At 50.3% G+C, this 23,317-nt stretch overlaps 1 protein-coding gene across 1 annotated transcript in view; it reads right to left on the reverse strand.

The window, feature by feature from the left end:
• Window positions 1-23,317, reverse strand: part of LOC119965406 — a 218,882-nt gene that overhangs the window by 73,321 nt on the left and 122,244 nt on the right. Inside the window, exon 9 of the mRNA XM_038796157.1 lies at window positions 7,737-8,081. Coding sequence (XP_038652085.1) covers window positions 7,737-8,081 — 345 coding nt within the window. The remainder of the gene's footprint in view (window positions 1-7,736; window positions 8,082-23,317) is intronic.

Consider the following 23,317-nt stretch of genomic DNA (forward strand, 5'->3'; position numbering starts at 1 on the left):
ATCGAAGGTGAGCGAGTTGTAAATGTGCAGAGCATGGTCATCGGCTGTGAAGAGGAAGAGAGCAATCTTACGTGCGTCCGAGGCAGCTTCCAGGTCCCTGGCTTCGAGGTACAGCTGGAAGCGCTGTTTGAATCAGTTCAAGCCCAGATTCCTAGCGATGCGGAGAGGCGGCGGTGGGCGAACGGAATCCATTCTGTAGGATGGCGCGAGACTGGTGGAAGGCAGATCACTGAAGGGTAGGTCTCAGAAGTGCGAGCATCCCTCAACTCCTGGTATCATGAAGTGTTGGCTAGTGTAGACTTGAGAGATGAACAGACACTTCCAACACTGATGAAGGTTCAACTCAATTTTATTACCTACTTCTAACTAACTAACACACGAGAACTGTGGGTCTAAATAATGCTAACTTGAACTAGAGACCTAAGCCTTGTCCGAACCAGTTGATTCTCTCAGCACATGTTGTGAGTCCGTGCTGGGCTGAATAAGTTCCTGTTACACTCAGAGGCAGCACCCAGAATGAGCGGGAACCGTGGTGCCCTCTGCCTCTGCCTTTATAGTGTGTGTACACATCCTTCAAAGCCTTCCTTTCTTCTTCTCATCCAGTGCCGTATATTCCTCGATATCCATGGTTCATTGGATTTGTTGGTCCCACCAGTTTTCTTGATTGGAACATGTTGGCCCTGCACTCTCTCTATTTCCTTCCTGAATGCATCCCATTGTTCTGTCACAGATTTACCGAAAAGTATCTGCTCCAGTCCACTCTGGCCAAGTCATATCTGATCTTATTGAAATTGGCCTCCCCCTAGTTTAGAACTTTGATTTCAGACCCTTCTGTGTCCTTTTCCATAACAATCTTGAATCTAACTGAGTTATGATCACTGTCTGCAAAATGCTCCCTCACTGATACTTCAATCACTTGCCCAGCTTTGTTACTGGAATGAGGTCCAGGATCATCCCTTCTCTTGTAGGTCCTTCTACATACTGGCTTAAAAAATTCCCCTGGATCCATTTAAAGAATTCTGCTCCCTCTCAACTTTCACACTATGGCTACCCCAGTTATTATTGGGGAAGTTGAAATCCCCCACTACTCTATTACTTTTACACTTCTCTGAAATTTGCCCACATATCTGCTCTTCTATTTCTCTCAATAAGTTAGGGGGCCCACAGAGCACTCTGAGCAATATGATTTCCTTTTTGGTTTTTACGTTTTACCCATATGGCTCCAGTTGAAGAGCCTTCTAAGATGTCATCCCTACTTACTGCTGTAATTGATTCCCTCTCAAAATTGCAACACCTCCTCCTCTATTACCTCCTTCCCTGTCATGACTGAAGATCCTATAACCTGGAATATTGAGCTGCCAATCCTGCCTCTCTCTCATCCGTGTCTCAGTGACAGTAATTACACTCATGTTTTAATTTGTGCCCTCAATTCATCTGCCTTGTTCGTCAGACTCCTTGCATTAAAATAAATACCATCCAATCTTGTCAAACTCCCTTGTGACTTAACTGACTCTTCTAATTTTGACTGTGCATCTATCCCTGCTGAACCTTCTCTCAGCGTCCCAGGTCCCTGCCTTCCCAACAGCACTGGCAAACTTCTCTGCAAGAACATTAGTCCCATGTTGGTTCATGTGCAAGCCATCCAACTATTACATGTCCCACCGCCCCCAAAAACAGTCCCAATGTTCTATAAATCTGAAGGCTTCCCTCCTGCACCATTTCTCCAACAATAAATTAATCTGGAATAATGTCCTATTTCTGTACTGGCCAGCTTGTGGCACCGGAAGTAATCCAGAGATTCCTAGTTTCCAGATCCTGTTTTTTAATCTACTTCCTAGCTTCCTCAATTCTGCTTTCATGGTGTTCAGAGATTCCCTCATTACTTTCCTGGCAGTTACACATTCTCTGCCTCCCTGAGCATGCAGATGCTGTGGGGTGACCACACCCTGAAACATGCTGGCTCCCACAATTTTCATCCTCGGGAATGCACCATAGTGCCCCCAGCTGCCGCCCAAGCTTCAAAACCCAGAGCTCAATTACTCCAGCTGGTGGCTTCTCCTGCACATGTGATCATCCAAACCACCAGGAGCGTCTGGTATTTCCCACATATTGCAGGATGTACAAAGACTGAGTTCCCTCGAGATAAATTAACTAAATGGATTATATAGACTAGAAAAAACATATTATTGTTTATGCCAGACAGACAGCCTGTGCACCGTAATTCTATCAAATCATGAAATGCAGTTCTGAATTTCTAAAACACTAATTATCTAAAATGTTGAGCTGTACAGTCTGAGCTGAAATCCAGTTATTTTCCTATTGCTTCTATTTTTTCTTAAATGTACATTGCCCCTTTGTTTAATACAGTGTTTTTTCTAATTCTCAGCTACTTGATAACATTCCCGAACAGCAGTTTCTCACAAACCAATGAATTTGTGTTTCTCCTGTGATGTTAATGACTCTCCTGTATGCATTGCTGACTGCCTGTCCCAGCGACATCCTCTCACACTTTCCTCCAGATGCTGATGACTGTGTGTCCCAGTGCTCTCCCCTCTCACTCTCCCTAAGGTGCTGTTGACTCCCTGTGTCCTCCTCTCGCACTCTCCTTGGCAAAGTTATCCAAATATATCGTTTCAGCTTCCACTATATATATTAATCCCCTCAGATCTACCTTTCCCATCTCTCTCAAACCTGCCATTGCCTCGGTGTTATCACAATCCTTACGTAAATGAGACAAAATAGGCCCCGGTTAAATATCTGGAAGATCAATGTTATCTTCTTTTGTCCGCGCAATGATCTCCATACTGACAGTTCCAGCTCCAGCCCTTCCATTTCTAGGTAATTGATAGAAAACCGGTAAAAAATATCATGAATATGAACAAATGTTAATTTTAATAATCAACATCACTTGCCCTTGAATCATTCACTAATTCCAATGCACAGGGTATTTTTAAAAACATCTTTCCAATTAAGGGGCAATTTAGCGTCACCAATCCACATAGTCTGCACATCTTTGGGTTGTGGGGGTGAGACCCACGCAGACAAGGGGAGAATGTGCAAACTCCACATGGGCAGTAACCTGGGGCCGGGATCGAACCTGGGTCCTCGGAGCCGTGAGCCAGCAGTGCTAATCACTGTGCCACCCTGCTGCCCTCAGGGCATTTTTACCCATTTGGCCTTCCTTGGTCTGAGATTCATTCTGTGCTGGATGAGTAAATATTGGGGAAATTAAATTATTATTTTCGATCCCTGTGTCAAACTCTGTTCCCCAATTACTGACTCCATCCTTCTCCATTGCAACAGTCTGATATTCAGCCTGACTGTTTACTAACTGTGGTGATATGCATCAATGTAAATACACAAAGGGTTAATGTAAATACACTACAACTAAGTAAACACGAGAGGGAGCACCAGTGACGTCATGACATGCAGACATACAGCTAATAAACACATAGAATGGGACACAACCAATGGCAGTCAGACACCCAGAGGTGACACTACCACAAGGGGGCATTACACAATCCATATATAAGGACAGGGCACACATGCTCTGTCTCTTTCCACAGGTGACACTTAGAGAGTAGGGCAGGGGCAGATCAGAAGCTTCACAATCACCTCATGGCTTAGAGCAGACTAGTTAGTTAGACTGAGTTACTATGGCAAGATTAGCAGGAGAGTTGAACTCATAGAGAACTGTGCTAATGGTTCAATAAATCACATTGAAATTACTTCAACCTTTGACCTCAGTATCTTTTGGTCAAAGCTGCATCGAGTTGCAGCCTGTGTTATCCCAGAGTACATAACACATCATGGTACCAGTAATGCCTGTTGAATCAAGATAGTTCAACTATAGATCCGTGATTACCAGCAACAGCACAATGACAGCTCCGACACAGAAAGTGATGATATGGTCTTTGAAGACTACGACTCAGACGATGATTTCATCATTGGACGTGGAGACCTCAGCACCAAATCCAAACCGCAATGAGATGTGCTGTACAGTGAAGAATCCAACACAGACATGGACAAGTTCTTCGGATTTGAGGATCCTCAGCCCAGCACAGACGACATCCTAAACCAGAAGTACAGGATTCTGCTGCGGTCTGACGCCAAGAGACAGAGAGCGGTACAAGCCCACAGAGAGCGGCCTGACGCCAATAGACAGAGAGAGGTCCAAGCCAACAGAGAGCGGCCTGACGCCAATAGACAGAGAGAGGTCCAAGCCAACAGAGAGCGGCCTGACGCCAAGAGACAGAGAGAGGTACAAGCCCCAGAGAGCAGCCTGACGCCAATAGACAGAGAGAGGTCCAAGCCAACAGAGAGCGGCCTGACGCCAAGAGACAGAGAGCGGTACAAGCCCACAGAGAGCGGCCTGGCGCCAATAGACAGAGAGAGGTCCAAGCCAACAGAGAGCGGCCTGACGCCAATAGACAGAGAGAGGTCCAAGCCAACAGAGAGCGGCCTGACGCCAATAGACAGAGAGAGGTCCAAGCCAACAGAGAGCGGCCTGACGAACAGTGCTCCATGCACCACAAAGAGTCCCCGACTCCACACAGAGAGTGGTCCACGCACCACAAAGAGTCCCCGACTCCACACAGAGAGTGGTCCACGCACCACAAAGAGTCCCCAACTCCACACAGAGAGTGGTCCACGCACCACAAAGAGTCGCCGACTCCACACAGAGGGTGGTCCACGCACGACGAAGGGTCCCCGACTCCGCACAGAAAGCGATGACAGACTCCACAGCGAGACCACTGTATGACTCCGTTGAGAGCGCACAGATCGACTCCACAGTGAGACCACTGCATGACTCCACACAGGGAACGATGCCAGACTCCACAGAGAGATCGGTACAAGCGTCCACAGCGAGCTCGTTGACAGTCTCCACAATGGAAGCAACGCAAGACCCCAGAGCGCAGTCCTTGCATGAACAAGACCATGAAGGTCTAGCAACCTTATCTGAGCAACCAGCAGCAGACTATGCAAGTCAGCCACGCTCAAGTGCACAGCAAGACGACTATGACAGTCTACCATGCATACGTGAACATCACAAAGACTATGACAGATTATTTGAGATTATTTGAGCCACCAGAAAAATACTCTGACAGTCTACCCAGCTCATCTAACCAACAAGAAGACACTGAAGGTCTACCCACTGTATGTGCGACAAGTGACAAAGGCTTCACAATTCCCATACAAGATGTGCGTCATCTCAGCGAGACTGACAGATCTCAGCTAGTATGTACAGAGGTACTCAACAATCAAAGTTAGGCTACTAGTGACTCCAGTGACACCACATTAATTCAAACCTCATCTACTCGAGCCTCTCCACAAGAACCTGAAATCACTCCAGACGGGGAGCATCCAGAAACCAAAAGTGATTCAGGTCAGCCAGAAAGAGCTCCAGACGGGGAGCATTGACAAGCCAAAGATGATTCCAGTGAACCGATCATGACTCCAGACGGGGAGCGCTGAGGAATCAGAGACGGCACGCTCAATGAAACAGCAGCTGCCACAAAGAACTCTGATACAAGTAACTTTGTGAGGGGCTCAAATTCTCCACTCGGTGTGGTCATTGAGCGCAACAAACACAACAACACCTAAAAAATCAACAACAAAGACAACAACAAGAAGCGTACCAGAGGCAACAAAAACAACAACAAGAACGTCAATAACAACAATGACAACAACAATAGAGCAACAACTGGTATGACATGGTACAACTCTGCCCATGAAGGACAATGTTACTGCTCAGCTCAGAACAATGGCGAGACTGCAAACATACCAGACATGTCAATGCTTCTTACCAATTCACGTTTGCTACACTACGGACAAGCAAACCAGCTATCAGGAAAGATATCATCAAGAATTGCTACCACAAACATAAAAAGAAAAGAGTCCACCTCAGACAATGAAGTGATTTGACCATTTGAACACCTACTGATGACTTCTTGGTTACGTAAACACCAGGACACTGACGGCATTCACAAGGGAATGACAACATCAACATCGACACTTCCATAACAGCACAAGAAAGCCACTCGACCGTGTAAATTCATAGGGCGGGATTCTCCACTACCCGGCGGGGCGGGGGGGGGGGTGTGTGTGTGTGTTCCCGGCGCCGAGGAGTGATGTGAACCCCTCCAGCGTCGGGCCGCTCCAAAAGTGCAGAGGATTCAGCACCTTCAGAGGCTAGGCTGGTCCCAGAGTGGTTTGCGCCACGCTGGCCGCCGGAGAAGGGGCTTGGTGCCACACCAACTGGCGCCGAAGGGCCTCCGCCGGCGGGCGTGGGTTGGCTCATGCGTGAGAGCCAGTGTGTGCTGGCGTCATCCCAGCACATGCGCACGGGGGATCATCTCCGCGTCGGCCATGGCGAAGGACACAGCAGCTGACGCAGAGGAATAGAGTGCCCCCAAGGCAGAGGCCCGCCCACGGATCAGTGGGCCCCGATTGCGGGCCAGGCCACAGTGGGGGATCCTCCCAGGGCCAGATGCCCTCGCACCCCGCAAGGACCCAGGTGGCCACCCATGCCACCAGGTCCCGCCACTAAGGACCTACTCCAATTTACGCCGGCCAGACCGGCAAAAAATGGATGGCCACTTGGCCCATCGCGGGCCGGAGAATCGCCGGGGGGGGGGGGCGCTGCCAGCGGGCGCGACTGGCACGATTCCCGCCCCCGCCAAATCCCCGGCGCCGGAGAATTTGGCAGCCGGCGGGGGCGGGATTCACACCGCTCCCCGGTGATTCTCCAACCCAGCGGGGGGGTCGGAAAATCTTGCCCATGAACTTTGGACTCATAACTATTAGAGGGGCTAGTTTAGCACAAGGCTAAATCACTGCCTTTGAAAGCAGACAAAGGCAGGCCAGCAGCACAGTTCAATTCCCAGCCTCCCCGAACTGGCACCGGAATGTGATGACTAGGGGCTTTTCACAGTAACATCATTTGAAGCCGTCTTGTGGCAATAAGCGATTTTCATTTCATTTCATGTCACTATTCTTTGATCTTGTACAAGTTATGATGACTGTGATGACAATACATGTCATCACTTATTTACCTGTTTTTGTTCAATTTTTATTTAACACTGTACAGAAAATATGTAACATGGAAAAAGGGGGGATGTGGTGATATGCATCACTGTATATACACAAGGGGTTAATGTAAATACACTACGACTAAGTAAACACGAGAGGGAGCACCAGAGACGTCATGACATGCAGACATACAGCTAATGAACACATAGAATAAGTCTTGACCAATGAGCATTCAAGACACCCAGAGGTGACACTACCACAAGGAGCATTACACAACCCATATAAAAGGACAGGGCACACATGCTCTGTCTCTTTCCACAGGCGACACCTAGAGAGTAGGACAGGGACAGATCAGAAGCATCGCACCCACCATGTGGCTTAGAGCAGTCGAGTTTGTTGGACTGAGTTATTATAGCAAGATTAGCAGCAGAGTCAAACTCATAGAGAACTGTGCTAATGGTGCAATAAATCACATTGAACTTACTTCAAAGTCTGGAGTATCTTTTGGTCAAAGCTGCATCGAGTTGCAGCCTGTGTTATCCCAGAATACATAACACATCACTAATTTAGGGTCACATTTGACCCAGAGATGAGGTTCATATCTCATATCACTAAGGTAGAAATGAATTATCATGATTTGATCCCAACATTCTGTTAGAAATGACAAAAAATCATAATGATCTCTTTCCAATCCTTGTCCTTACCTTTGATCCCAAATACTTCCCACTGTTTCAGGATTTTCTTACTGGGCTGTGACTGCCTCCAGGTGAACAATCCCGCAAGTTCAAAGGTGGGGTTTCTGAATCTCAGATTAAGGGTACCCCAATCCTCACGGATGCTTTGATAAATGTCTGGGTTATTATTGTATTCATAGCTCCATCGTACAGCCCACCGCTGATCCTGTCTGTGAAAAGTTCCCAATTGTTTTGTACTTTGTTGCTCTGAGTGTGGTCTCCATTCCCAGGCAATGGAGTCACTTCCAGGATTGTTCGGCCCAGTCAACACAAAGTTCCCTTCCCGATGGAGGAAATAAATATCATTAGGGCTTCCTGCAAGGAATGAGAACAAACATTTCAAAATCAGACAGCAAATCTTAATTTCAATTTAGTATTCATTAATTCTGTGGACAATTTGTTTTCAGTAACTGATAATTCAGCTCAATGTAATCCAGAAAATACACACTGGAATAATAAACTGCGTCGCTGAAAGAACAGAAGTCACTGTCCTAATGAGACAGTTATTATAATGGATTGTGATTTCTCAAACATTCTCCCAGTCAAACACACTTAAAATTAGTCAGAGACCAAAAATGTGGGAGTTCCCTCGGATGTCCTGAGGCAGTGACTCCATGGGAATTTCTCTGGGATATTTGAACTTCCAATGGGCAACTCCCATGCTCCCTGGGAAACTAAGAAAAAGTCTCCAACTCTGAGTTAGAGGGTGGGATTCTCAGGAAAGATTTCCAAATATGGTAGTGAGCGGGGACTGACCTGTGCTTCCCAGTGCTCGGCCCAGTTAGGCCGGCAACGCAATTCAACGTCATTTGGTCCACTTAACGATGCCTCACAAGCTTTGTGCCACAAATAAAGGCTTGCCAGCCGACCGTGCTCGCCAGCCCCCCACTAACAAGGCTGAGCAGCACTGAAACAGCTCTTGCACAGCCAACCCCAGCCAGCTCACAACAATGGCGCCTAAGAAGCTGATCCAAGATTCAGAGATGTAAATCTGGTGCACCACTGCATAGGGTCCCCCATCCTCATCCACAGGTCCCCCAGCTCTCGCCAAGCACTGAGGTGGCAAGCCCAGTGCCCGGGCTTTTTACCTGTGAGTAAAGGTAACTACTCACTTCCTCGGATCTCCACAGCAGCCCGACTCCCAGGTCACGTTTTTCAAAAGGAGTACATTTCCACACCAGCGTGACCACTTGCTGGGGAGGCCGCTGAATGACGGCAAGCCATTGGGTACGGGATTGCTCCTGTTAATTGTATTTAAATAAGGCTTAAGTGGTGATAATTGGTTTGTCACCACGCTTCGGCGAGACCCCGATTTCGCCAAGGGACAGGCGGTTGCATCGCAAACTGTTTGCCGCCTGGCACTGTTATCTTTATCCGTCTCGCCTGCTACTCACTGGCCTCGTTTCACTCGAGTGAGAACGCAATGTGGCTGAGCAGACTTCAGACAGTTCCGACTTACTTACATGGATAATTACTCAAGAAAAGTGAGACCGATTTAACCAAGTCCAGAATCTGGATAACGAAACAACTGATTCACGCCCCCCCCGCCCACCACCCACCCCCCAACCACCCCCCCACCCCACCCCCACAAATGCCTCATACTCACCTCCATGGCTCCACCCTTAACCACCCTTTTATTTTATTACACTTCTTTGTGTGTTTTGATATACTACGGAGTGTAATATGTGTTACTCATACCTTGGTTGCTGATGAGGTTTTCTGAATCTCGATGAAGAAGACTCGAACTCCTCCAGTAGTAACAAAAGGTTTATTGAGTAACTATAACAATAATTGCATGAGTTCTTCACTTGAACATTAATGCTAATGATGAGGTCAACGAGATCTAACTATAGTAACTATGGTCAACTACACTTACCATCTGAGCTAATATTATACTCCTATCCTGGTCATAGTGCACCCGAAAGAGAGAGAGAGAGGCGCAATGCGGTTGCTTTCATACCCCTATTGGTCCGGCCCTCCAGTGATCATCTGGTGCTACTGATTACACATTAACCCCTGATGTACATGCGCATAGAGATCACTGCATCCAAGGTTAGACTGTCAGACTGTGACTACACACTGTTATTTTCAGAGCATCAACCCGATGACCAATGAAAGAATGAAGTTACCAAGTGGACATGGATTGCATCTGTGCCCAAGAGAAAATGAGGGCCGGGATTTTCTAAAAACGCGGCTCAGTGTTGACGCTGGCATAAACGAAGGAGTGTTTCCCACTGGCGTCAATGGGCCTCTTGGCCCAGCGACTCTGCGCACCACAAGGGGCCAGCACGGGCGCGATGGGAAGCGCGGGAGCATGTCCCCAGACCAGCGTCAGAAATGCGGCGCCACCTCATCGACGCGGCACCGCGGCGCACACAAATGGACGTGACCCCCACACACAGCCGATGGATCAAGATGGCGGCTCACCGTGCAACGACCCAGTTCAGGGACCTCGACATTGACATGCTCCTGCGCCGTCGAGGAGAGGAGGGGAGCCCTGTACCCTGGGCCCGGCCACAGTGTCACAGCCAACGGCGCCCGGAATATCTGGAGGGAGGTGGGGGATGCCGAAAGCGCCGTCGCGGTGACACCCAGGACAAGCGAGCAGTGTCGGAAGAAGCTCAACGACCAATTCACGGCAGCCAGGGTGAGTACCCAGCACTGTGCCCATGACACCAACCCTCCTAACCCCCACACAAGTGACACTGCCCCTCCCTCCCCAGGGAGAAGGTACAGCCCCAGCCGTGACCCACATGGCTGCACTCACCCATGCCAGCCGCATTGGCCGGGTGCTCTGTGCACCTATGCCAACATAGACCCAACAGCTGGACTGCATGCGTCGGACTGATTAATAATGCTGATGTTTGTGTGCCCCCCCACAAAGATAAGAGCGCCCATAACCGGCGAGAGCGGGTGACAAGCGGAGGGGGTGGACCTGACTTGCACCACCTAACCATGCACGAACTGAGGGCACTGGACATGGCTGGAGGACCCGAGGACCGGGGGGATGCCCATGCCGAGATCGCGGGCATGTCACCAAGTGAGACCCCCTGCCTGACCCCACCCCACACACCTCACCTCACCCCTCATCTCAACCCCTCACCTCGCCCTCACCTCACCCCTCACATCACCCCGCACCCCACCCCTCACCTCATCCCTCACCTCACCTCACCCCCACCCCTCACCTCACCCTCACCTCACCCCTCATCTCACCCCTCACCTCGCCCTCACCTCACCCCTCACCTCGCCCCGCACCCCACCTCTCACCTCACCCCGCACCCCACCCCTCACCTCACCCCTCACCTCACCCCTCACCCCTCACCTCATCCCTGACCCATCACCTGAACCCTCACCTCATCCCTCAGCTCACCCCTCACCTTACCCCTCACCTCACCCCTCACCTCAACCTCACCTCACACCTCACCCCTCACCTCATCCCTGACCCATCACCTGAACCCTCACCTCACCCCTCAGCTCACCCCTCACCTCACCCCTCACCTCACCCCCCCCACCCCACCCCTCTCCTCGCCCCTCACTTCCCTCCTCACCCTCACCTCACACCTCACACCTCACCTCATCCCTGACCCATCACCTCAACCGTCACCTCACCCCTCAGCTCACCCCTCACCTCACCCCTCACCTCACCACCCCCATCCCACCCCTCTCCTCGCCCCTCACTTCCCCCCTCACCTCACTTCACACCTCACCTCACCCCTTACCTCATCCCTGTCCGCCTGCCTAACCATACATGGTGTATTGTGTCTTGCAGGACCACCCGGTGATCGACCCGGCCCACCTGCCGGATACCGCCCCCAGCCAGCACCAGGGCAGCCACTCGACAGGGATCGATGTGACCCATCAGGCGAACCCCGCTTCCCACCAGCGCCAGTGAGGCCACCCTCAGGGACAGCCAGCAGCGATGGGGAGGGAAGCCACAACAGCCCTCCGGCCCACACGAGTCATGATACCACGACCCAGGGGACCAACACTGATGACACAGACAGACAAAACCACAACACAGGACACCAGCACACTGGGGACACACAGACTAAGAAACACAACACAGGAAACCAACACAGAGGAGACGGTCAGACATGAAACAACAGCCCAGGGGATCCTTGACTTTGTGTCCGATGACGACAATATCTTACGGTCACAGCTGTCTCCTGCACCCTCCACCATCGCAGAGACTCTCACCTCGGTCAGGCTTTTTAGTGATGAGGCTTCAGCAACACTCACTGGTGAGCACCACACAGCCGCTCTGGTACAGCAGGTGGAGGTAGGAGCAGTCGAGGGGCCGGACAGTCGGAGCCCCAGCAACCAGCTGCCGCCTAGACAGATCCTGAATTCCTGAAATTTCCACACCAGTGAGCCGATGCAGTCAGGGATCCAGGAACGTGAGATGAGGATGATGGCTGGTTTCCAGCAACTGCAGACACAGGTGGAGGACAGCATCCATGTGCAGGAGCAGGGAATGGTGTCAGTCATGAGTGCCACCCAGGCCAACACTGCACGGGTGGTGTCCGCTGATGGAACCATCAATTCACCAGACACATGTTTTCCGATATGAATATAGGCTTTAATCTACTTACTACAGAGCCAGCCTGTTACCCGTTGATGAACTCTCGGTGAACTGCAGGCTGACTCTGGGCAAGGGTATTTATACAGCAGCACAAGGGGGAGGAGTCATGGGCAGAGCCAAGGGTGGAGCCCCAGACAAGCTCCTGAGCATTCCCAGAGCTTCCCCCTAGTGGTCGGATAACGCTACTGCGCTTACAAAGATACAGTGTGAATTACCATGTTATGTTCACCACATCCGCTATGGAGGCAATGGGGGTGGCGGTGTCGGACATGGGTCAGGGTATGCAAGGCCTGGGGCTATCTGTGCAGGCCGGGGCTGAGGCCCAGGACAGGGCTGCCCACTCACAGGTAGCCATGTGCCAGAGCCAGCTGCACATCGCAGAGACGCTCAATACCGTGGCCCGGTCTCAGCAGGCCATCACTGAGAGCACCGGCGCCATTGCCCGGGTGCTGGCCAGTGTCACACAGACAGAGATGGCCAACACCCTGAGGTCCATGGCTGCATCTAGGACTCCCCCCCCCCCCCCCCCCACCATCCCTGGTGCATCTGGCGGGCAGTGGGCGGAACAGAATAGCGGCACACCATCCCGGTCGCCCGAGGCGCAGCCTGGCCCATCAAGGCCGGGCCGACCCAGGAGACGGCCCCAAGGGGGACCCTAGTAACAGGGCAGGAGTCACAGGAGCCCGCCTCCACTTCTGCCGTACCGTCTGGGGAAACACCTAGACGTAGTCAGATGGCTTGTAAAGCCAGAAAGGTGGACACTGAGTAGGCTGGCACAGGGGCTAGGGTACATGTACAGGACGTCTGTTATTAAACACACTGTTACACCGATAGAAGCTGCCTCTGTGTTCTGTCTGATGTGTGCGGGGGTGGGGCGGATACTGAGTGCCACTGTGGGTCAGGGGGTGATGGAATGCTGAGCCCCGGTGAGTGTGATGTGTGGCCCTGTACCCCCCCCTCCCTGGGTCGCCCACGCCACGTCGCCCCCAGCCAGATGACAGGCCCATGTGATGCTGTGTCCAGGCCCAATGCAAGGACCACCCAGGTGGAGGGTTTTACTGTGGCTATGGGTCAGACATTGTCCAACGATGTAGAGCCTGGAGCTCCTCGCAGAGCGGGCTGTCATCATCCTCCATCCCATGGAACAAACCCGCTTTCACTGGCAACGGTGTGAAATGGAGGGGTGGTGTGCCTGCGGGTGATGTGGTGGTGGGGGAGGTGAGGGTGGTCGGTGGTGCGGGAGACAGCGCCGGCCCTAGGGTTGCTGGCGCCCCGGGCAAGCTGAATTCGGCGCCCTTCGGGGGGGGGGGGGCGGGCCGGGGGAGGGGCCGGGGGGGGCCGGGGGGGGCGGTGCCAGGGCGGTGGGGGTGGGGGCGGGGCCTGGGGGGGCGGGGGGGGGGCGGGGGGGGGCGGCGGGGGGGCGGAGGTGGGGAGGCGGGGGCGGGGCCGGAGGGGGGGAGGCGATGGGGGGAGCGGAGGGGGGGAGGTGGGGGGGGCGGAGGGGGGGAGGTGGGGGGGGGGCGGACGGGGGGAGGCGAGGGGGGGCGGACGGGGGGAGGCAGGGGGGGGCCAGAGGGGGGGAGGAGGGAGGCGGGGGGCCTGAGGGGTGAACCGGAGGGGGGGGCGGAGGGGGCCCGAGGGGGGGGGGGGCCGGAGTGACCACCGGCGAGCCTGGATCCATCCGCCATGTTTGTGCGGGGCGGCCTGAGGGAGGGCGGCCACCGCGCATGCGCTGGTTGGCACCGGCCCAACTGCGCATGCGCGGGACCCGCACTCCTTGATGGTGCCCCCTAGCACATGGCGTCCCGGGCGACTGCCCGAGTTGCCGGTACCTTGAGCCGGCCCTGGCGGGAGATGGGAGTGGCTGGTGGTGAGGTGGTGACGTACTGTGCTGTCCGTGCCCATGTCCAGCAATACCCCCCGCTAGTCAGTGAAACGTGCGGCTATCAGCCCCTCTCGTGCTCACTGGCCCAGCCGGTGGGATTGGGCAGCTTCCCGTCCCTGACCTGCCCCATGTCCCATACATTGCCTCCCCCACCCCATCTCCTTCATCTGGAGAGGAGTGCCCTTCCCCCTGATCCTCGCCCCCCCCCTCCCCTTCCCCCACTCCCTCCTCCTCCAACACATTGCCCCTCTGCTGGCCAATGTTGTGCAGAACGCAGCATACCACAATGATGCGGCCAACCCTCTCCGACGGGTACTGGAAGGCAGCTCCAGAGCGGTCCAGGCACCTGAAGCGCATCTTCAGCAGCCCAAAGCACCTCTCAACCACACCCCTGGTCGCACAACGGGCATCATTGTAGCAGTGCTCTGTGTCAGTCTGTGGCCTCCGCAAAAGGCATCATCAGCCAAGACCGCAACGGGTAACCCCTGTCGCCCAGCATCCAGTCCCATAGCTGGGGAGGGGGGTGTCACTCGAACATACTGGGGATGAATGATTGCACTAATACCAGGGGCACACGTGCAGGATCTTCATCTGGTGGTCACAGACCACCTGTAAGTTCATGGAGTAGGATGCTTTCCTATTCATGAACATCGCCCTGTTCTCCGATGGTGGCCGCATGGCGATGTGCACCCCGTTCATCGCCCCGTGGACATGGGTATCCTGGAGACCACAGTGAACCCCACTGCCCAGGCACCCTGGTGGGTGCAGTCCACAGGGAACTGGATGTACAGGTCCGCGATGACATACAAGGCATCAGTCATTGCACGGATTCCCCTGTGCACTGACGCCTGGGTGGTGCCGGACAGGTCCCCACTCGGCGACAGGAACGACCCCTTGGCATAGACATTCAGGGCGACCGTCATCTTGACAGCCACCGGGAGAGGGATCCCCTCCCCAGTGCCACACGGTGTCAGGTGTGCCATCAGGTGGCAGACGGTCTCCCGGCTCATCCGGAGTCTCCGCCTTCAAGCCCTGTCCTTGAGGTCCTGGAAGGACATGCAGCGCCAGTATGCACAAGGCCTCATCGGGCCCTTCCGTGGCACCTCCTCCTCACCCCTCTCCTCCTCGAATCCTCGTCCCATGGCTCCCCCTCATCGTAGTCCTCCTCCTGCGCCTGTCGGGCGGGTGGCCCTGCAGCCTCAGCGGCTGGCAGCTGCCCCACGGCATCCCTCTCCTCTGCAGCAGCCTCCGCCAGTTCCCTGTCACGTCCCTGCTCCACCTCCCACATGGCTTCATGCAGGGCAGTGGCCTCCGCCACGGCGGCCAACAACACTGGAAGATGCCCAAATATTATGATCTGCAGGGGGTGGAGGTTGACTAAGAGCATACTCTCCTCCATAGGCAGGTGCCATGGGCTACATGGTCGGGCTGGTTGCCAGCACGTGCCCCAGCCATGCCTGCCCCCTACCCCCACCCGCCCCCTTGTTTCCCTGCCACCTCTCGTCCGACCCTCCTGCCAGGACCACCGTCTATTGGCACTGCCCTCACCGGGGGCTGCCGTGGGTGTGGTCTTGGATCTACCTTCCAGCGGGTGCCACTGGCTGGGTGGTGGGGGGGGGGGGGGGGGGGGGGGGGGGGGTCTGGAACACATGCGGATGGCCGGATGTCTGGGCTGAGCCAGTGATCGGGATGGGTGCCCATCTTCGTGGCCACCATCATTGCATCTGTGGCGTTGACTTCACCCAGCCATGGTGGGCCGTGCCCGGCCGCCACGGCTGTCTGCCCCCCCCCCCCCGACCCTGGGGGGGCTTCCCCCCACACACGCCCGCAGCCACGGCTGTGCCGTCGCACTCTCCTTGGGTCCCCCCACGCCGACCCCTACCTCCTCCGGCTGCAGCGTCAGCCAGCACATCTGGTTGACACTTTTTCAAACCATGCTAGAACCATCCGAGCCATAGAATAGCTGCGGCCCGGAGAATCGCAGCTCGGGCCACCTCTGCCGATTCTCGGGTGCCGCGCTCATGCGTTTTGGGCCGCTCAGGAGTATCGCGTCCCGGCGTCACGGGCCATCTCAGCGTGAACGCCGATTCTCTGAGCCGGCGCAGGCTCGGAGAATCTGGGCCAAGGAATGGCCCTGGCCATTACTGTACAAAAGCAAAATAAGGTGCAAGTTATGTTCAGAATTGGAGCTGGAGAAATTGGACTTAGGTGAAGGTTTAGATATATTATTATCAATTTTTATGGGTAGGATTTACCAAAACGATGACTTACTGTGTACTTATGAGGCTTGGTCAGATTTTGACAAATTTATAAAGTGGAAGAAACCTCCATAAATGAGTACATCATGGAATTGAACAGTCTTTATCCAAGGCTGCAAAACTTCAGTCTCAAAATTCCTCAATCAGTGCTTGCGTTCAAGTTATTAGATGGTGTTAAAGTTACAAATATAGATAGGCTTCTGGTTTTGACAGGAGTTAAATTTGCAGAAAGACACACCCTGTTGGAACAAATGTCCTGGGCAAACATTTCTTCCTGGTGGTTTTCATGTCACAAATGGGCCAATCAGCAATAAGGCAGGGTATGGAAGAGACAATGTTAACGGGATGGTGAGGTGGTCTAGAAACAGGCCACAAGCTTCAGTACGAAAGAAGATATTTGACTGAAAATAACGAGGAATGAAACACCTTGAACAATTATGGCAGGAGGAATGAATTTGATAATTTCAACAGAAAAACAAACCCCAGAAATGCCCAGGGGTGTAATCAATCGATGTTTCAGGTGTGATAGAACGTTCCATAATGCAATAAACTCTCTTCAGAGATATAATAGAGTGTTTGAAACCAAACACGAGACAGAAGACTCTGATAAAGAAGAGGAAGACATTAACCAAAGAGAAAGCATTGCATTAGTAAGAAGTTTCAGTATGGTGATGAAAGTGTTGGTCACAAAGTCCTTCAATTGTGCCATATTAGACTGTGGGTGTATATCGACAGTATGTGGAATAGACTAGTTAAAATGTTGCCTGGACTTTTAAGTGACAAAGGTTGGAACAAGTTTAAGGATTATGGAAATTCCACAAGTTTCAGATTTGCGGATGATAATACTCTTAAATCACTGTAAAATTGCCAGAACGAATCATTTTATCAGCACAGATGTCATAGCCAGCAAAATAGTTTTATTATTGACCAATTAACGATGAAGAAAGCATATGTCAAACTTGACATATTAAGCTGTACAAAACTCTGGTACGGCCGCATTTGGAGTATTGCGTACAGTTCTGGTCGCCTCATTATAGGAAGGACGTGGAAGCTTTGGAACGGGTGCAGAGGAGATTTTCCAGGATGTTGCCTGGTATGGAGGGAAAATCTTATGAGGAAAGGCTGATGGACTTGAGGTTGTTTTCGTTAGAGAGAAGAAGGTTAAGAGGTGACTTAATAGAGGCATACAAAATGATCAGAGGGTTAGATAGGGTGCACAATGAGAGCCTTCTACCGCGGATGGAGGTGGCTAGCACGAGGGGGCATAGCCTTAAATTGAGGGGTAATAGATATAGGACAGAGGTCAGAGGTAGGTTTTTTACGCAAAGAGTGGTGAGGCCGTGGAATGCCCTATCTGCAACAGTAGTGAACTCGCCAACATTGAGGGCATTTAAAAGTTTATTGGATAAGCATATGGATGATAATGGCATAGTGTAGGTTAGATGCCCTTTAGTTTTTGACTTCCCATGTCGGTGCAACATCGTGGGCTGAAGGGCCTGTACTGCGCTGTATCGTTCTATGTTCTATGTTGACATGGAAAGCGATAAGGCCATGAATTGGGAAAAACTGGATTTCCAATTTACACAGTCTGGACACTATTGCATTCCCTTAGTGAGTCCTATTTTTTCTTTTAATGACATTAAGAAAGTACTGTTAGTATCAGAGAACAGAAATTTAGAAAACAAAAAATGATTGTGTGAAAGTTGCATGAGCAATTTTCCCATCCGACTTCACAAGGATTAGAAATTTTGCTCAGAGATGCGGGTATGAGAGATGAAGAATACACCAAACTTATAGAACAGATGAGCGATGATCAGATATGATTTATAAGAACTAAAGAAGAACACCATCGTGATCCACAGTGAGTATGCCCTGAGCAACAGGTTTTAATTAAGTTGTGACTATGGATCTTTAGATGTGGGAAAAGACCATTTTCATTTCACACTTTGTAGATTTTGCAACTAGTTTTAGTTTGTCAACAATTATACATAGTAAAGGAAAGAAAATAATTGTGAAACAGATAATGGCAAAATGAATAGGTCCAGAATGGGGCCACCAGCAAAACTACTTGCTGATAATTAGGGGCAAGTTTGCGAACAATGAATTTCAGAGTATGTGGGAGAACATGAACTTAATACTTATTAATACAGCTGCTGAAAGCCCATTTAGTCACAGGGTGTGCAAGAGAAATCACGCTGTGATAGATGAAATGCTTTGTAAATTGTAAATTAACTTTGGGCTGTCTATGCAAAGAATTAATTACAGATGGTAGGGGGCTAAAGTCCATATTCGTGTTTTTGGGAGAAATCCCACAATTTCTTCAGTCATGATTCATCATGCTCCAGCTTGGTACGGGACCATGATTAGCTGTGTCTTTTTCTGAGCATTTAATGAACTGCACACAGGCAGGAGAATGTTCCTTGAAGGAGAATTCTCAGAAAGAACTTTTGGAGAGCTTTGAGGCACAATGTACAGCCATCGGAAACTACTTTCAAACAGGAAGTCGTGGCATACAATATAAGAGGAGGATTTAACTAGTGGAAAGTTCCAGGAAAGGTTATAGGTGTAGATGGTAAAACAATCATTTTGCAGCATGGAAATCAGACTGTTCAGATACACTCAAAGATTAGTGGGCACATATTGCAAGTTTGCATATTCCAAATAGTTATTAAATGTGCGAGGGACTAGGTATTACTCATACACATATGGTACAGTATTATATGGACCAGATTGCAGAAATTGACAGAGTATCTGAAGAGGGACGTAGTAATTCTGACAAAATGGATGAGGCGGATTATAAATGTCCCAAAGAACAACTGCAAAAGGTTGACACTAAATCACATATTAGCCAGAAGGCGATAGTCAGTGGAAGGTCACAACTACTGTTGATAGAGCAGGTAATGCCACTGAAAAACATAAAAACTGGTTGAACGTACAAGATAAAGGGAAGGAAGTTAGGCTCATGGATTGGGAACATGAAGTCCAAAAATGGAGAGCACAGAAATGTAGTGTCAGTTCGGACAGTAGGTCTGACACTGAACATGCCCATCAGAAGAGATCTAGAACTTTTGAAAGAACATCTCATAATAGGAATAGTGTCTGGAACAAGATATAAGGCAGGGTGGAGGGTGCAGTTTAATAATGTCAAGAAATATGGTACCGATGAGGAATGCTGCAAGAAGCAGAAGCCCATATGATCGAGAGGTCTTAGTGGGCTCCAACAAATTAAGATAATAATGAATAAAAGATGCAAACCAGCAAGAATTGTGATGTTGGAATGAATTTGGAGCATACACAGAGGTCCCAGATAGGGGGCAACGAGTTTTATCTCTCATGACTAGGCATGGAAAAGGTGCTTCCTGATGGAACCAGCCTGGGGGCACGAGGTTTTGAAGAAACCTGAGTGACCAAGATGCAAGGATAGATTCACCGTCGGCAGGAAAGGTTATTTTGAAGATATTTTTGGTTGTGTTAGCCTCAAATGTTTGGGAATGCAGGTCAATAGATATTAAAGCTGCTTTCTTAGAGCAACATCAGCTTCAAAGACAAATACTTATTTGTCCTCCGAGAGAGGCACAAACACAAAAGGTATTCTGGAAGTTAAATATATGTGTATACGGAATGTGTATGGTACCTCATCGGTACCATATTTCTTGACATTATTAAACTGCACCCTCCACCCTGCCTTATATCTTGTTCCAGACACTATTCCTATTATGAGTGTTTTGTATTCCTCAGCAAAGTCGGTTTCGTTAAAGTTGGGTAGACCATGTAAAGGTTTATTGGCACGATGGAAGGAAAGAGTAAGAACAAGCACTAACAGATTCAATAACAGCTTCTTCACCACGGTTACCAGACTCCTGAATGATCCTCTTATGAACTGAAATGATCTTTTCACACATCTTCTCTACTGAGGAGTACTACATTTCATATGCTTCACCCAATGTCTGTGTCTGTATTTAAATTGCATATTTACTGTATGTCCTATGTTTTTCAGGTATGGAACAATCTGCCTGGTCTGTACGCAGAACAATACTTTTCATTGTACCTTGGTACACATGACAATAAATCTAAATATGATTTAATCTATTGGGAATTTTCCTGATATATTTGGATGATTTTTGCGGGGTGGTAGTAGTGAATTTGAAAATGTTGTTTTTAATGGGCTTAGAACGGACTTCAAGATTAGAAGTCAGGGGCTGGATTCTCCCCTACCCGGTGGGGCGAGGATCCCGGTGGGACAGAGTGGCGTGAACCACTCCGGTGTGGGGCCGCCCCAAAGGTGTGGATTCCTCCTCACCTTTAGGGGCTATCCCACCCCGGAGTGGTTTGCACCCCGCTGCCTTTCATGGAAGGCCTTTGGCGCCACGCCATCCGGGGCCGAAGGGACTCTGCCGGCCGGCGGGAGTCCGCGCATTGGCGGAGCATCAGCAACTGCTGACGCCATTCCCACACATGCGCCAGGGGTCTCCTGCGCGTTGGCCATGGCGAAGGCTGACAGCCAGGCATAGGCAGCGCTGGCGGACTCCGGGGTCCTTGGGGGGGGGGGGCGCGTGGTGCTCTGGCCCCAGGGGGTGCCCCCACGGTGGCCTGACCCGTGATCGGGGCCCACCGATCCGTGGACGGGCCTGTGCCGTGGGGGCACTCTTTTCCTATGCGCGGGTCTCTGCCGCTGTGAAGCAACAGTGCTCACCATTGTCTCTGTGATAACTTTTAGAACACTGGAGGATTTATAATTTTTCACATGGGGAGTAAGGTGTATGCTGCCCTTTGCATGGGAAACTAAAAAGATATGAAGAGTTTTTAAAAAGTACATTGGCAGCAGAGACTCATGCCCGAGTGGAGGCAGTAGATATAGCATGTTTTATATCCAGAATCCTGACTGAAATTTTAACTGGAACAGCGTATTCGGGAACAGAACCAACAGAGTGTCACATAGACAAGAAGACCCTTTGGGATAATGTCCACTTTGCAAAATGCATCAATGAAAAGAGACTGTGGATGAACATAGCGAGCCGAAAACAGATGCCAGAGAACAGGGATGGTCAAAGATCAAGTAGATTGATACTGTTTGCAATTATCTGACTGTTTTATGAAAAGAGATGCTAGCTTGAAGAAATTACAGAAAGTATTAAAGAGGGGATCTTTCCCATAAGGAAGAGATACGTGAGTGAAAACAAAGAGAAAAAGAGGCAGTTGTATGGAACCTTGGTACGCTTGTATAGAACCTTGGTGAGGCCGCACTTGGAATATGGCGCACAATTCTGGTCGCCACACTACCAGAAGGATGTGGAGGCTTTGGAGAGGGTACAGAGGAGGTTTACCAGGATGTTGCTTGGTCTGGAGGGTGTTAGCTATGTGGGGAGGCTGAATAGACTTGGACTGTTTTCATTACTAAGACGGAGGTTGAGGGGAGACCTGATTGAGGCCGACAAGATTATGAGGGGCATGGATAGAGTGAATGAGCAGGCACTCTTTCCTAGGGTGGAGGGTTCAGTCACCAGGGGGAATGTGTTTAAGATCCGTGGGGCAAAGTTTAGAGGAGATATGCAAGGCAGGTTTTTTACACAGAGGGTCGTGAGCACCTGGAACGGGTTGTCAGGAGAGGTTGTAGAAACAGATAAATTAACAGCGTTCAAAAGGCATCTTGGCAAACACATGGATAGTATGGGTATAGAGGGATATGGCACAATGAAGTGCTGAGGGTTTTGGCATAGATTGGTATCATGACTGGGACAGGCTTGGATGGCCAAAAGACCGGTTCCTGTTCCTGTGCTGTATTTTTCTTTGTTCTTTGTTCTTTGAATAGGGTGCATTTATTGCAGAAACAAAATCTATACATTTGTCTTGTGGTATATTGTAATTTGCATCAAAATTAAAGATGATTTTTTTTTAATGGGTAATCTATGAGGAAAGAATTAATGTTCCCTCGTATATAAGTTGGAATTGGGGTTTGGATTGTTTAATAGATTACACTTCTTGTTTAATAGACTGCACCAATATATATAAAGGGGATATTGGTGGCACTGTTTTGGTGTTTGTGAAGTGATTACTGAACACAATAAACATGGAGTCGAAGAAGTCAAGACTTGATTCCTAGTTTCTCAATATAGAGTTACTATCGGTAGCCATTAACCCATGGTTACGTTGCATCCTATTACAGCATCAAGAAAGTGGCTCGGGGACTATTTCAGAAGTGGCCCAAAGGCCAATCTTATAACATGTATGTCATAATATGCACCAGTATATCATGGTGCAGACACATACTGATGGACACACACTAGGACCAATCAACATGCACAAACACCAAAGCCAAACACCAGGTGGAACACACGCACTATAAAGGCAGGGGGCATCACTTTTCCCGCTCATTCTGGATGCTGCCTCTCAGAAGCACAAGAGCTCATCAAGTATAGTACAGACTCACACCACATGCTGAGAGATTCAACTGGTTCGGACAGGCACAGGTCTCTAGTTAAACTAGCATCATGTAAACCCACAGTTATCCTATATCTATTATTTCATAAGTAGTTAATAAAATAGTGTTGGTGGCATAAGTCTGCTTCACAAGTCCACAGTGCCCAACAGTTCAATGTGGAACTGTAAGAATCCAACACATATATTGGCCAGTGAAGGTGGCATTGTGGTAAATGATATTAGAGAATCCGTTAACAGATTCCTCAATGAGCATGTTGGGGAAAGGGAGCTCATTTCACTTCCATTTCAAAGGTGAATTTGAGCACAGGATGGAGACCATTAAAATGAACAAAATGCTGTGGATGCTGTAATCAGAAACAAGAGCAGAGGATGCTTGAAAAACTCAGCA

Source organism: Scyliorhinus canicula, chromosome 4, assembly GCF_902713615.1.
Source record: "Scyliorhinus canicula chromosome 4, sScyCan1.1, whole genome shotgun sequence".
Taxonomy (NCBI): domain Eukaryota; kingdom Metazoa; phylum Chordata; class Chondrichthyes; order Carcharhiniformes; family Scyliorhinidae; genus Scyliorhinus; species Scyliorhinus canicula.